This window comes from Megalops cyprinoides, chromosome 3 (genome assembly GCF_013368585.1).
Source record: "Megalops cyprinoides isolate fMegCyp1 chromosome 3, fMegCyp1.pri, whole genome shotgun sequence".
NCBI lineage: Eukaryota > Metazoa > Chordata > Actinopteri > Elopiformes > Megalopidae > Megalops > Megalops cyprinoides.
This window is the reverse complement of record NC_050585.1, coordinates 16463460-16479339: the sequence shown is the minus strand read 5'-3', so window position 1 is coordinate 16479339 and position 15880 is coordinate 16463460. Positions and strand designations below refer to the sequence as shown.

Below are 15880 nucleotides of genomic sequence, written 5' to 3'. Positions count from 1 at the left end.
CACTAAATGTTGCTGCACCCTGAGGGTAAGTTATGGATTACATTTGCTGTTAATGCACTGTGGTAAGATGATGAAGTAGTGCCAGACTTTCCGTTTTTTTTCATGCTAACGTGTCTAATGTTATGCTAATGCTAATGTCTTTCAAAAATATAGGCTCCATGCCAAGGTATAGGAAAGGAAGTGGCAAGTACAATTTTTATGGTTGTGGATGGGACTGGTTTGTTGAGGTTTGGTTAGTTGCACAGGGATTGTCTGAAAATTCCCCTCCCGAATCTCTGTTTGGACCATCAGTGAGTGCGGGATTGTAAGGTTAGCGTTTACAGTGTTAGAAAACACAGCTCTGCCGGTACTTGTGCTGCAGCTGGCCATGAGGGTGCCAGTGCAGGTGCGAGGGTACGGCGAAGCGCACTCACCGGTTGGCTAGGCTGGTGGTGAAGACATACACCACCTGCTGAGGGGGGCGGGGTGCAGAGCCGAGCTCGGGGCGGAGTCCGGGTCCCACGCTCCGCCCCACCGCAGGACCAGCTGAATCACTGACGGACCCAACTGTGGAGGGTCCTGGGAGGGGCTGGCCTGGACCTGCCCCAGATGAACCAATCACAGATGAAGCAGATGAAGCGTAGACCGTTGTATGTCAACGCTGTAGGGGGGCTTCCCCACTTTTCAACAGACCGAGAAGTGCCCCTGCTTCACTGGATCTCAGTTAATGAATCATTTGACTCAGACTACTTAAACCTTGATTCAATAACACAAAGAAAAGCCTATATCAGCTTTTAACCCACAGAAATAATAAAACATAATCCAGTCCAAGTTATTTTTAAATATTTTCAATAGACTTTGAAAGTACAGATATCTTTTTTTCCTAAACAATCATTTTTGTAGTAAATAAAATCAAAGGACAACACAACCATACAACATTTTTCTCAGATGTAAGAACTTTCTGTACGTAAGATGTAAATTATTGATTGGCACATCTGTCCAACAACTAGGACAATTTGAACAAATTATGTCAGATCATTTTTTTCTGATTCAGTCTGTTTTATTTTGTCAATATAAAAGTGCTATACTTTTCTGTTGCTTCTCTGTAGTGCTCTCTGTGTCTACACTGTTGTTACACAGCACTGTATTAAATAAACGTTGATGGACTGATATGATTGCCTACAATACAATGACTTAAGGACTGTTGAGCCTTACTATTACGCGTTTTATCACACAGCATATGTTAACTGAGGGACATTTATCATCTGATGAAATCTAATCCTGAACAGTTACTTCACAGCACTTACAGTAAAAACTTGTATGCATGCAGTAAAAGTCTGCCATGCATTTCACCCTACGGGCACTAGATGGAGCCATAACACAGCAGATGTCTGATGAGTCTAGGTTTTGAGCTTTTATGCCAACATTCCTCCGCTTGGTGCTTTGTACTGTGAAAGGACATAAGCCCTTTGTCCGCAGAAAATCACTTTTATTTTGTATAAATGGCTGATATTTTGCTGCTTCACACCCACACCAGCGTGGCAGAACTGAGTCACCTGGACCTGCAGCTGTAATCCCTCTCAAGGCCAACTGGTACATCTACACCATTCATCCCTTCCCATACAGAGATCCTTTCTGTTGAACAGAACAGCACCCACCCTGCTGGCTGTGCTCTTCCATCACAGCATTACTGATGCTGATTCTCAAGTTGTTTTAATTGCTTTAGTTTTTTGGTGGGGAGGTTGGGGACATCACCAACAGGCCAACAGGCTCCAGATGACTTCAACAGACCAGACTTCAACACAGAGAAGACCAGGATGTTCACCAGTATGTCCGTGCACATGCATACACACACACACACACACACACACACACACACACACACACACACACACACACACACACACACACACACACACACTCACACTCACATGCACAGACACACAAACCAGGGGCGATTCTAGGATCAGACCTTTAGGGGGGCTCAGCCCCCAATGAGAATGGATAACTGGATAACAATTAATACATTAATATTTTTCTATATATGGTATTTTAATTTACAACAATAATACTTTTAATTAATTACTAGTATGTAACATGAGTTTTATACCACAAAATATTTTTCTTGCTCTCTCTCCTTCTATTCTCTTGAATATTGGGTTGCTGTGGGCAATGCAGTGAGTTAACGTCATTTTGACCTTACTCTCTCACCTGAACCTGGCTGTTTTCTTTTTTAAAAAATCGTATATCCATCTACGGAAAAGGAGACATTTCCAATGAGTCAGGGTTTGTTCCAATGCTTTGATTCACTGTCCATAAATGTACTGTAAATATACCAATAAAGCCCAATTCTATCAGAATATGAAACATTGTGACTACTTTAAAATAATAAAGTGCATCAGTCAGCTCCTTAGCTGGCAACTGTGCAAGCAGAATAGCTTAGAAAACTAGCATTAGCCGATCATCTCCAGCGAACTACACCAGCTAACGTTCTTTGACACTATTGACACCATGGAACTATAACCAGATACTTTCTATGTAAGGAATAAACCACGACTGGCAGTGCACTTCTATGGAAATAAACCACGACAGGGTGGTGTCATTAACCACCCTGAAGTGGTTTATTTCCAAAGAACTGCACCGCCAGTCATGGTTTATTCTGCTTATACCACAGCTACTTACCAAAGAAATAATAAAGCATTATTATATTAGGCTATATTATTAAATTAGGCTATTTTATTATTTTTGAACAAAAATATATATTACAATATGTGCACATCCGCAGAATATAGTCCATTCATACAGCTAGCTTGACACATCCAAACTTTAAAATTTAATTATTGTATATATGTAGGCTACTACATTAGCACACATTAAAAAATACTGCATGGTACACATCTAAGTTACTGACACTACAGTAACTTAGCCCACTAACTAAAAATTTCTGATACAGCTAGCTACACAGTGTCGGCTTAGCTGGTGAAGTGGATATTTTCGACTACCCAGTCTCTTAAAACCCCGATTGCCCATGTTGTTGATTTCTTTGTGTTGTCCTCGTGTTTCCCTTTCTCTGTTTCATTACTTTCATCCTCACTGATGGTTTTATGCCTTTTGTTGTATTTTTCCACTTGTTCCCTAATTTTTCTTTTGACAGGCGCACCTCCTTTTTTTGGACTGTGCAGTATTTTCATCCACGTCTCAAAGTCACCATTCTTGCCAAAAAGGTTAAATGTTATTTCTGAGAAATTCTCCATTTTAAGTGGCAAATGTCACGGTGTATTGGCGATGTCACTTGTTGACGCTCTAGCTATGTTGTTGCGGTTAACTGTAACGTTATCTAATGTTATTACACTGTTGCCGTTATGGCCATTTCGGTTGTAAATGGAATTTTCAGTAGAGTTGAATGAGCTTGCGTATTAATTTTGAACAGTGATAAGGCCACTTTCACTGGAACTTCTTCACAGCAGTGTATTATTACCGTTCATTTACTAGGAAATAATGCACACCCCTCCAGCCAATCAGAGACGAGTATTTAACCAAGCCGTGGTATAAGTCACAGTAATAATGACTAATTTGTCCCAACCTTTTCAGAACATTCAGCAATTTGTTTGCTAACGTTTCAATTTACTTGTGTTTTTAATCTGCACCATGAAATTCACTAACCTACCTCTTCTCCTTCTCCTTTCACTGGCGTGGCGGACTACCAACGTTAAAGGTGCATGCCGCCACCAACTATACTGGAGTGTATAACATCATGACTTCATAAAGAATACTGGGCATGTTTAAATAAAGCTGTTTGAACCTTTAATTGTTTGCCCTGTCTCTAACAGACAAGTTCGCAAAATCTAACGTTAAAAATGATTTCCCCTAAAAAGAGTCTAAAATCGCCAATGACACACACACACACACACACACACACACAAAGCGCACCAACCACAGCCACAGCGGTGTTCAGATCTGCCACATTTAATATGGCCTGAGGTTTACAAGAGCTGGGCGAGTCCCCAAAATCTTTAATCCAGCAGAATGACAATGTATCAATGAGGTCATTTTAGCCTGTGGCTTTTAAAGGGTCCTGCTGGATCTAATTTCAAATGCAAAAGCAGCCATACAGCTTTCATTTTATACAAAAAGTTTCTAGCAAAACAACACATCAAAATCTGTAGGCCTGGTTTGTTCTAGCTATTGGAAACGCAAACAGTGCAACGATCCAGCAACCAGGAAGACCAAGATGGTGCATCAGTGACGATAACTGACAGCTAGTGGGTAGTGGTAGCTAAAATGATATCCAGCTTGTTCTGAGTTGTTCATTCTTTATAAGGTATGGCACTGTGAAATGCATTCCAAATGTGCCCTCTACCATTGTGTGAAATGCAGCAGACTGTCGTCATGAGTGGACTTCCTTTGTTTCTATGAATGAGGACTATTTCTGTGGCCTTGTGCTGTTGCTTTGGCCCAGCGTTGGAGACAGGTCTGAGAAAGGAATTTCAGACAAGCAACAGCCCACCACAATGAAGAAAGGGGGTGTGAGACTGACCTTAATTACCATGTCCCAAGCCCAAAGTGCGGACGAAGAGGTAAAGTATAAAAGTGCAGACTCCTCCTTTCCTGGTAAGACAGGCAGCTTTTGTGACCTATTTCTTGCTGCCTCGTTCCCCCACTTCCCCAATGCGCACTTACGGTGGGAGGCAGCAGGTGGCTTGTCATCGTCTTCCTCTGTGTCCGCACCGGAGCACCACTCGTCCCCGGTGTACGGCTGCTTCTTCTCCAGGACACAGCGGCGCTTGCTGCGCATCACGCCCTCTGCTGGCGGGTGGAACACATGGCGAGGGAAACACACACATGAGTTGAGCAGGTCAGGGAGACAATCTCAGGTAGAACTCTTCAGGTAGGACTGAGAGAAAAAAAAACAAAACAAAATAACTGCATATAGGGTGAACTATCCACTCAGCATGTGATGGACAATACTACATACTACAGACGCTTGTACACAGCGTGTTCTTGGATCATAAATGCAGCAAGAAGAGGGGTTTGTCTTACAGATTTTGTCACTTTCTGATTGGATTAACCTGACCTTACTGACCTCTAGTTATAACCAGAACACCAAAATCAGTCCAAAGCACCACCCTCACAGCTATATCTATACCACGTGAACCGACGTTTTTGCTTTATTTAACAAAGCAATGCATGGACTTCCGCTGCCTGGCTGATTAGAGCAACAGGTGCACAGATAGGAGGGAGTGATGATAGGGAGAGAAGAGATAAGTGAATGGATGTGTGTCTGCTCTGTAAAGCAAGAGAAAGCAAAGGACGCTGAAGCTGCTGGAGCCACCCCTCTCCACGCCCCCCTTGGTTTGAACCAGACGCCCGGCTGCCTGAAAGTGCAAGCCAGCACCAGCCTTCCTGACTTTGGTCTACCCTCTTCAGGTGAGGCAGGAGGAGGGGCAGCTCCCGCTTCTTTTTAAAGTGCTCCTGCCACTGAGGTCAGAGGGTGAAAATGTAGATGCTTGAAGTTCTCCCAAACCCCCCCCCCCCCCCCCCATCAAAAGATCCTGCTCATTTATGGAGCTGTGTGTGTGTTTGCATGCATGCGTGCGTGTGTGTGTGTGTGTGTGTGCGTGCGTGTGTGTGTGTGTGTGTGTGTGCGAGAGAGAGAAAGAGAGAGAGATAATGCAGGGGCAGGTTTCTTCATTTCTACAGGAAAGCCAGGATGAGTCACTAAAATTGCAGAAGAAAAACAGTGTTTTTCACAGACACACACACACACTCACACTCACACACACACGCACAATAGAAACACAGACACATTGCCCATTCCTCAGATAGTCGCACACATTCACAGGAGCTCAATGCACTCCATCCCCTCTCCCTTCCTCTCACCAGTACCGACTCTCACCCTCTCTTCCTGAAAACCGCCCCCGTCTCTCAGTCACACCCGCCTCCACGTCCCTCAGTGTCCCAGCCATCCCACCCACTCGCGCCTAACCTGCCTGCGTGGAATCCCAGCGCTCACTGTCCTTAACAGGCTCACACAATCTCAAGGAACTATGAAAAAAAAAAAAAAACGGCCACATCCTCTCTCTCTCTGTATTCACTGCAGCTCTGAAGTACAAAAATACAAAAGCGGAAATTCTACTGGACTCAACAAACATAAAAAAGGGTCAGGACCTTTTAGTCTTCCGCACACACTGAGCAGAAGTCCATTTTCCCCAGTCTCCGAGCATGCGATTATTGTCACATGTGAAACTTTTTTTGTTGATTTGACTGAATCCTGTTTTTGACACTTAAAAAGAGGACACAGGGCCCGGAACCTGGATAGATATCAGCGCAGGAACCAGTGAGCGTATTGATTTGGGTCCCTTCTGTGCCCTGTGTGTTGGTGTATTAAGTGCAGTAGACGCTGAGTTTCCTGCACTCGCCTACCTTTGGCGTCCGGCTCCAGAGCGGGGGTGAGAGCGTCTCGCGGCTCGCCCGGCTCCATGGAAACGCTCCTCTCCCGCTTGGTCTTGCCTTTCAGCGGCCCCCCCACGCTGCTGCTTGATTGGCCGCTGCTCTTCAGCCCTGGGTTTCCCGGTGAGATCTGACTGACCTTGGCCCCATGATTCCCCACCCCCACCCCCTTGGACCCGAGGTTGCAGGTGGGGCCCTGCTGCTGCTGCTGGTTCACATTGGGGATCTGGGATTGGGCGGTGCTGATCACTTGCTTGCCATGGTTGGTTAGTTTATTTTCCGGGTGCATTTGACTGGCTGGGGCTAGAGAGAGGGGCGGGGGGGGAGCAGGGATGTGGGTGTATAAAATCCGCTGCGCTCTGCTGTGGTCGTCAGCAAAGTTCACTCCGCCAACAGAGACCCCTGAAAACACAGACAGAGAGGGAGAGACACACACAGACATGGACACAGACAATAAACACCAGCTCAACAGGACAGTCTCCTACAGAGCAAACACGAAATATCACACATTACATATGAAACGAGAGCACTGCGGTGTAGTGCTAAGGAGCACAGCCAGTTTGATTCACAGGTAGGGCCCTGCTGTTGTAGCTTTGAGCAAGGAACGTACCTGCTTGGGTAAATATGCAGCTAAATCAATAGATGATATGTCAGCTATGCAAATCTCTTTGGATAAAGGTGTCTGCTGAGCAAATAAATAATTCACTAATGTAATCAGACTAAGAGACATAATATTAGAAACCTCAGACAGTCTGACTGGAATACAGAAAGGCAGCAGATTCTCCATCCATCCAGCTGTCCATCCAGCAGCTTTTAGGAAGTGATAAGGTGAACTATAGGGGAACAGGGAGAGTCACAGACAGCACTGTGACTGGAGTTCATGAACACGCTCTGCTCACATAAGCCTCTTTCCTTGCCTAACTGGAAGCGGGTTTGCATCGATTTGGTGTTAAAAATAGTTTGTGGGGAGCTGTGGGCCTTTATGCAGCGAGCTCCACTGACCGGTGCGCTCAGAGTGTCACATCACAGGGTAATGACAGTGTTTTCCTTCTCACGAGGCCGGCTCAGATTTCCAGATACTGTTCCCTGACCCGCGGTGTATGAGAAAGCACAGGGTTTTTTTGCGTGCGGTTTCCACAGCTGCGCTGAAAGACTAGGAGGAAATGACCGCGGCATCGAGCTCACTCTGTCCGCGTTTTCCTTTTTTTTATGTCAGCCAATCTCCACCACACATATCTCCTCCCCTCCTCCCTGGCCCTGGGCAAAAGTCAGGGGTCACAGCTATTAATATTATCTCCCTGACGATAAGGGGGGTGACGTCGCTGACATTTCCGCAGCTTCCGCGCACAGAGCCTGACACTGAGGCACTTCCTCTTGCTCCGTCTGTCCCTCTGCATCTCGACCTACGTCCGTCCCCACTCAGCCAGCTGCGCTCACTCTTCCAGCTTCCCCCTGCTCACTGCCTCTGTAACCGTGTCTGTACACAGTACCTGCCCCCAAAATCACACTGTTCTACCTGTGCTACAAGAATCACACTGTCTCAACGCTGCACGTAAAAGTACTGCAGTCAAAGGCTGCATTGTCACCTCACTACACAAGCTCGGCCAAGATTTAATCCTATCACAGAAGGGGACTTTTCTTTACTCTGGCACATTCTTGTTTTTTTGTGCCTGCTAAACTCATGATGATAAACAACAGTCATGGAAAATGTAAAACGTGCTTCAATTCTCTATTTATGGACAAAGCACCTTAGCTCTGACTCACACACTTAAGCCCAAGCACAAATATTGCGTTCATTTTCCCTTTTTGTCTTTACACATCATTTTCCATTTGATTGAGTGAACTCATAATGTTGCGTAAGAAAAGTTGGGGCAATCAGCACACGACTGCGTGGAGCGGTCCTGGCGACCGTGCTGAGGCTGACCGGGCGGTCGCGCTCACCTCACACGCACACCAGGGGCTGGAGGACACGGAGGAGCACGCTGGCTGCCGGGGGGTCTTCACTGACCGCACACGACCCTGCAAGAGCCAATCAGGGTCAGCCTGAGACGGGCCACAGAGGAGAGAGCCCACTGTGGGGGAGGCAGAGGGAACGCACCCAAGTGGCACAGTCAGCTCAGCCCTGTTAACTCAGATCGACTGCACATATCTGATGCTAACCTGTACCAAGCAATACCGCTTATTTGTCTTATAGTGCTAGTGCTAGTGTTGCCTGTAGTTTATGTTAGTGACTTCTATATCTAATATGTTAAATGCCACATATTTATGTAAAGGTTTTAACATGACATCACAAACATATCATAGTGCAGGAAGAACACCTGCAAACCACAAATTTGCTCAGAATTTAAATATGCAGTGTTAAATTTCTGGTCTGGTAAAATGTTCTTTTTTTTAAGCCTGCTACACCAAGCGATAATATTGTGTGACAGAGATACCAAAAGCGTAACATAACTGTTTGTGAAAACATCACACTGGCATATAAGGTATCTAATTAGGAATCATATCTATACCTTGTACATACTAAGTCACTTTGGATAAAAGTGTCTGCCAAATGTATGAATGTAAATGTAAATATCTATAATTGGTTAGCCGGCAGTGTAGCATAATGGTTAAGGAGCAGGACTCATAACCGAAAGGTTGCCGGTTCAGGCTGCTGCTGTACCCTTGGGCAAGGTACTTAACCCACAGTTGCCTCAGTAAATATCCATATTATAAATGGATAACATTGTAAAGAACTGTAACCTATGTAAGTCGCTTTGGATAAAAGCATCTGCCAAATGAATAAATGTAAATGTTAGCCAACTAGTGATCATCCAAGGGTTAACCACTTGATCATAAACTAGCTACCTAGACAGCTAGGTCCCACAAAAGGTTCCATCACAACAAAGTTACAACATCATTAGCTAGCAAGTGGTGACAACATTAACCACCTGCACAATGACCATTATTTGAATATTACATATTAGGGAAATATCACTAGATGGCAAGGTAGCTACCTCTTACGAACTACGAGCTGTCCAATGTCACAGATGCTAGTGTTTGGATCAACACGTGTAGAATCCAAATATGAATCAGCATATTGAACAGATTATTGCTAATACCTGGAACTTGTATTTTTTTTATTTTCATAAATTGCTGAACCCTTTCTTAGGCCAAAATGTTAAATATTTTACAAACATGAGAATATACTTATTAGGCTAGTTAAGTAAATCACACTGTTTTTTGAAGTATGATAAGCCTAGGTTTGATGTCTCCTTTAATAGTTACACATCTTTTTCTCACGAATAACACACAGACATAGATTGCACGTGTCTGAACAGAGATTTACCAGGCAAAATCACATGTCAAACAGGACTATGCAAGTGAGGATGGGTCCTGTCACTTTAAGGCGGAGAGAGCGTTTGAAGAGGAGGAGGAGCCTCTGAAGCCTCTGATTCAGGATTGTGTTGCCAAGATTCCATGCCCCTCCCCTCAGGTCCAACAGCACACAAACCGCAGAATTCCACCACATTCCACAACTTTCTCTCTCTCTCTCTCTGCAATTCCACAAGTTTAGAAACCCGACACAGTAAGTCATAGCACTCCGCAAGTACAAGCACAAAGCTCACGTCAGATATTCCACTTACTATAGGAGACAAGACTGATTTGTTGGCATTGTTAAAAAACTGTATTATTACCAGTGCATATACATATACATACACATAAATATATACATACACATAAAAATATATATATATATATATATATATATATATATATATATATATATATATATATATATATATATATATATATATATATACATACACACACACACACACACACACATACATACACTGCACATTGTAGTAGCCCTCCTGTTACGAAAGAGGGCAGGTCTGAAGCAATGCTACCTCTCTAGCCAGGTGAGTGATAACATGGCTGCCATTTGTAGGGCTTACGTCCATAAATGGAGCGGCACGCTTCCTGGTGTTGTACATCACTATCCTCGCCTCGAACAGCGAACTCCTGCGAGTGTGTATGGGCACAGGCTTATTCAGTGACCTGCTCAGGCATCTCAGGTGAATGACACCGATGTCCTCGGTGTTGCACAAAGCGAAAGGTATGCGCCTGCGCATTTCTGTGAGTCACTCACTACCAGCAACACCCTGACACTCATAAAGCAGATATGCAGTATCATTCTTTGCGCCTGGACAGCAAACTTGTTCAGTTACAAACCATGGGGAAGCAGATGTCTGCAGATTGGTTATCAACCTCATCAACGTCTCACTCTGGGGCAGACTGGGCCATCTCCAGCAGCTGCTGTGTAACACATACAGCACATATGCACACAAAGTCAGCCTGTTGAGAACACATGCAAATTTTAGCCACCTGCAGAGTAAAACTCCACACAGGCACATCATTTGCAATGTCCTGTTCCCCTCTAACTCCCCCACCTGCACTCACACACACACACACCCACGCACACGTGTGCACACATTCCCACACGCACACACCCACCCACACGCACATGCACAAACACACTCCCTTATTCCCTGCAACCCTCTCTCTCAGACCTGTCGATCAGGTTCAGTTCCGGTATTGATGAAGCGGATCAATTGAGGGGGGGGGGGTGTGAGAGCGCAGCACGCAGGCTCTGGCCGCTCAGCCGGGCCTGCCGCCCTCCCGCTGAGCGGAGCCGCACCACGGCACGACCCCGTCATCTGCGCACACACGTCCCTCAAACAGACTGTATCGAGAAAATCCCCGCCTCCTCCCTTCAGCTAGATGCACAATCTTCAGAGGAAATGACTCAGTCAAGACAACTGTGAGACTGTGTTCGGCTATTTGCAGCTCCCCTCCTTTGAGTGTACAATACACCTGCACCAAAGGTGACCAGCGCGGTTGAATGAGCCATCTGCCTGCAAGTCAGGCACAGGGACACTGTGATTGCCTGGCAACCTGGGTCCATTTCAGATCGTGCAAGCTGCTTCAGAACAAATTAAGAAGAAAGAGAAGCCTTGTGAGCTTTGGAATTCATGGCATAAAAGTGTTTGCTGAAAGTCTGCTCTTGGTAATCACCCAAATGTGGATCAAAATGCAGAGAATATCACTCAGAGTATCACTGTTACTATCACTATTTTTCATGGATCTTGAGGTGCTGGTAGATATAAAATGAGACTACAATTACCTGCAATGTTGTATAGTCTTGGGTGGGTTATAGCCAGGAATTCTGCATTAACGTTGGCCACTCAATCAACAAAATGGGGGGGTGGGGGTGGTTACAAGGGTGCCTCTCTGTACTTTTCATCGATTTGAGGCAGAGTGGGAAGCGCAAACTGGATCCAGAGCAGAGTCCCAGGTTGCCTCGTTTCCACCCGGCTCCCCACCAACAGGGCAGCGGTGTGGGCCTTACTTTGGGTATGGGGGGGTCAGAGTGAGAGAGAGAGAGAGCTCCTGTCCCCTGTCCCACAGCATGTCCCAGCTCCCTGTATTTTTAGAGCGGGGACATATTTATAGCCTGAGTCCCCCGAGGTGGAAAAAAGGGAGAGGGGAGGAAAAAAAAAAAAAGACAGGGGGCTTTACTCCAGGAACAGCCAGCGCGCGCGAGAAAGAGAGAGAGAGAGAGAGAGAGAGAGGCTCAGGGGCACAGAGCTCTTCTGTGGACGGCAAGAATAAACAGTGGCTCTCCCTCGGCCACTCCGCCACAGAAGCCCAGAGTGCTCTTAATTGCGATGAATGGGGCAGAATGTTTAGCTGGCCCGGAACAGACGGCGCGCGCACGCGGACAGACAGTCGCGGCATTATAACACAGCCCCCGCTTTAACAAACTGCATTTGAGCCGCGGCGCCACTGAAAATGCAGGGAGGGAAATGAGAAGAATGCAAGGCTCAGTTTGCATCCAGGGGCTGATGCAGGACAAGGGTATATCTGGGATAGGGTAGGGGGGTGGGGGGGGGGGGGGGGGGGGGGGCTTTGTTTGTCTCAGCAACAACTTCAACTCTAATCCTTTCGGCTACTTAACCTCTTCAGCGCTAAAGCGTCTGGCTCTGTGTCCATTCTTACACACTGAAGCTCATTTATTTATTTTTTCACACTGAATTACAAGACTTACAAGGTACCACTGCCTGAAAGTGTTCAGGAAGCTTGCAAGCGTTTAAGCGAAAGAGAAAACGAGGTGGACTCTAAGAACGCGAGATTACATACCCGCAGGATGCAGTTATAAATTCAGGTCAGAGGAACGGCAGACCATGGCTTGAAGGCTGTCTCCACACATCACCCATCCACAGCCTTTCCATCACTGATTTGGTGCAAATGCAGTTAAGACATTCTCTCTGCTGTGGTCCATCAGACAGAGGGTTATATATATATATATATGTGTGTGCGTGTGTGTGTGTTTCACGCATTGCTGCTTTTGAACTGATGCAGGGTGAAGGTTATCCTCTCACTTCGAGCTGAGAGACAGAGAAACATGGGACAAGGGACAAAATTCACATACTGCCGCCATGGTTTAGACCTACTCTTGGATCTCTTGCTGATGCCAGTTATAAATGATACATGCACTTTTCCACAAGCGCACTTACACTCAGCTAAAACTGACATTTCTTCAATAAAACAAATATGCGTGCACACACACAAAAACAATACTCTCCCAGACCCTGGGGCCTCCCAGAATTGTATATAAACTGTTCATCTCCTCTCTCCCACGCACTGGGACCAAAGGTCATCCCGGGGTAGCCTTCGTAGCTGAGACCTGACGTCACAGCATCACCTGACAGAGCGACCTTTGAACCCTCCTTATCTTGTCATACCGAAAAGCAAACAGCAGACAGATGAACACACTGAGCACCACTGGCAACACAAATCCTCAAAACAACACAAAAGACTTTCAACACTGCTCTGGTGACTCTCCCTGGCAGGGAGAACCGATACAGACACACAGACTGACTGGCTGGCTGGCAAACACTGCATTCAACACATTTAGTCATTCATTTAGCCATACAGGCACCCATCAGCTCCACTGATTTCCCCGTTAAAGTGATGAGCGTCCCAAAGTGTGCAGCTGAAGCCCAGCGCAGACACCAGTCAAATGGTAAACACCTCAGCAAGTATAAAACCAAGAGCTCCCTTCATTGCATAGGCTTTAACATGCCTGCAAAGGTGCAGGTAGCTTGTCAGTTGTAGCTTGTGTGTTGGACAGTCCCTTTGGGACTCCAAACTGATATTCTTTATACGTATAGATCAGGAGTCTTGTCTCTGGATCTGGCGGGTCCTCTCTCCGACAGTGTGGACCGGCGGTGGGAGAGAGGCACAGAGGCCGCGGAACAGAGAGAAACGCAGGGAGAGGGGGAGGAATCCCTTCCTGTTTCCGACACACCGGCGGATTTCACAGAACGCATATCCTCTGCAGTGACAGAGAGAGAGAAGGGAGAGAGATGTAGAGAGAGAAACAGAAAGAGAGAGACAGAGAGAGAGAGAGAGAGAGAAGAGAGAGAGGAGAGAGAGAGAGACAGCGAGAGAGAGCCCGGTCCACTGCCCAGCCTTCACACCGTCTGTCTGGGGCTCATAATTACCGCGACGCACGTGAGGCTCACGGGGAGGGAAAAGAGCACCTATTAAAAGTGACCTTCTCGCGGGGCGCAGCTGGGAAGAAGCGCCGAGCGCTCAGCGGCAGCACAGAGACGCCGGGACCGCCGCGGATTGATTAAGCTGCCGGCTCCGACAATTCCGCCGCTGTCCGCCGTCTTCTCCATCACGCCCGGGGTCAATAACAGCAGCACTATTAACCCAATTCATTACACATCAGTTCGACCGCACGGGATCATTTTTATCCTCCAGAACAACAGCAGCTACACTGCCGGTTGTTTCGCAGCCTCCTCGGCCTGTCCCACATGCTTCAGAGAAGGCTGATCCAAGCATTTACAAAACTGCCTTGTAAGAGCCAAAGACTTGTATAGCCTAATCGTACATGTGAATCCATCCATTCAGCAACCAATACTTACTGATCTCCAGATAAAAGTTTGGCAATGGCTTGATATTTGAAATAGTAAAAACAGCACAAAGCCAAAGCCATCATCCAAAAGACACCACGGCAAAACTTTTTGAGATGAAAAGATAAATAAGCCTTTATTAAAATGGCTCACCAACGCACTTAGGCTGACTGGCCTTCATCAGGTTATGTTTACTGATCTCCTCCAGCAAAAACCTAAATAAGCTTCAGATTCCCCTCAGACACAGGCGAATATGTAAAAGCCTCAGGGCAAATGTTTCCTGTTTCAGAACTATCCTAGATCGTAATGTTGTCAATGGCAGCATCTTCAAATAATTAACAAAAAAATGACTGACTAACATGTTTTCACTGTCCTCAGCCAGCATAGTTTAATTCTGCTGGTTGGGAGCGATCGTGCTGGCTGAGTGGGGGAGAGGTTCAGCTATCTTAAACACAAAAACCGCACAAAGGTCCAGAGCATATGGCATGTCTGCATGGCGCCCGTGCTGCCGGGGTACCAAGCAAACAGCTTCCCTCATCTGGGGGATCAGCATGCTGTTAGAGGAGGAGAGGGACACAGAAAACAAAAACAGGTCTGTTTGTCTCAGCAAACAATTCTGAAAACAGAAAATTCAAAATGGTCGCATATACTGGTATGACAATAATGTATGCATCAACAGCATAGTACAAGCCTGTGCTGTCAGAAATGAAGAGTTTCTGAAGAGTTTTTGGATATGTATTTTATAATTCACTCCATCCTTTAGCCAGAACACTGCACTGTTTATTTTCATGTTCTGTTGTACACACAAATAATGGCAATTAATCATTTCAGAATAAGTCAACAAAGTGCATGGCTAAGCTGACAGCATCTCACAGCTGAACTGGTTAAGCTTCACTTTCTCTCTCTCTCACACACACAGGCAGACACACTAATACACTAACACACACACACACACTCTCACGCCATCTGCTCCAAGTCTACTCAAACACAGCACCACACAACACAGGCCCCCAAACCAGAGGCCCCACCACCCCAAAATAGCAAAACAGACAGATGGGGAGAGGGGATCAGAGACAACAGACATCAGGAGGAGAATGACTACCTGGTAGAAGAGGGAGACTGTACGTGTGTGTGTGTATTTGTCTGTGTGTGCGCGCGTGTGAGTGAATTATAATGATACAAAATGAATCCAGCAGTACACAATACATACATAACGCACAGAACTGCAATATAAAACGACAGCACAGACCGGAAACCATTACTAAGCAAGGATTAGCCATTGCTAAGCATTTAGCCTCAGCACAGGCTCCTTCTCAGCTCACTTCTCTATGCACTCTGCTCTCATTAATCTGGTTTCACCTCCTCCTTTTCTGCCGCTAACTCTGACTTTCAGCAGCGGCAGTCTCTCTTCGTCTTGTCCCTACCCCCTCAAGTACAACATCCTCTCTAGCCTCATTCACTTGAGGCAAGCTCTCGCTACC

General features: G+C 46.0%; 1 protein-coding gene across 3 annotated transcripts in view; it reads right to left on the bottom strand.

Annotated features, from left to right (window-relative positions):
* The window catches only part of LOC118775200 (B-cell CLL/lymphoma 9-like protein), a 36930-nt gene that overhangs the window by 7272 nt on the left and 13778 nt on the right, over positions 1–15880 (bottom strand). Inside the window, exons 1-4 of one of the 3 annotated variants that reach the window (XM_036524975.1) lie at positions 8371–8409; positions 6403–6831; positions 4660–4785; positions 414–579 (exon numbers count right to left, since the gene is read on the bottom strand). In XM_036524975.1, coding sequence (XP_036380868.1) covers positions 414–579; positions 4660–4785; positions 6403–6718 — 608 coding nt within the window. In that variant the 5' untranslated portion in view covers positions 6719–6831; positions 8371–8409. Of the gene's footprint in view, positions 1–413; positions 580–4659; positions 4786–6402; positions 6832–8370; positions 8410–15880 lie in introns of those variants that run through there. The other 2 variants (XM_036524974.1, XM_036524976.1) reach the window with 2 other exon arrangements.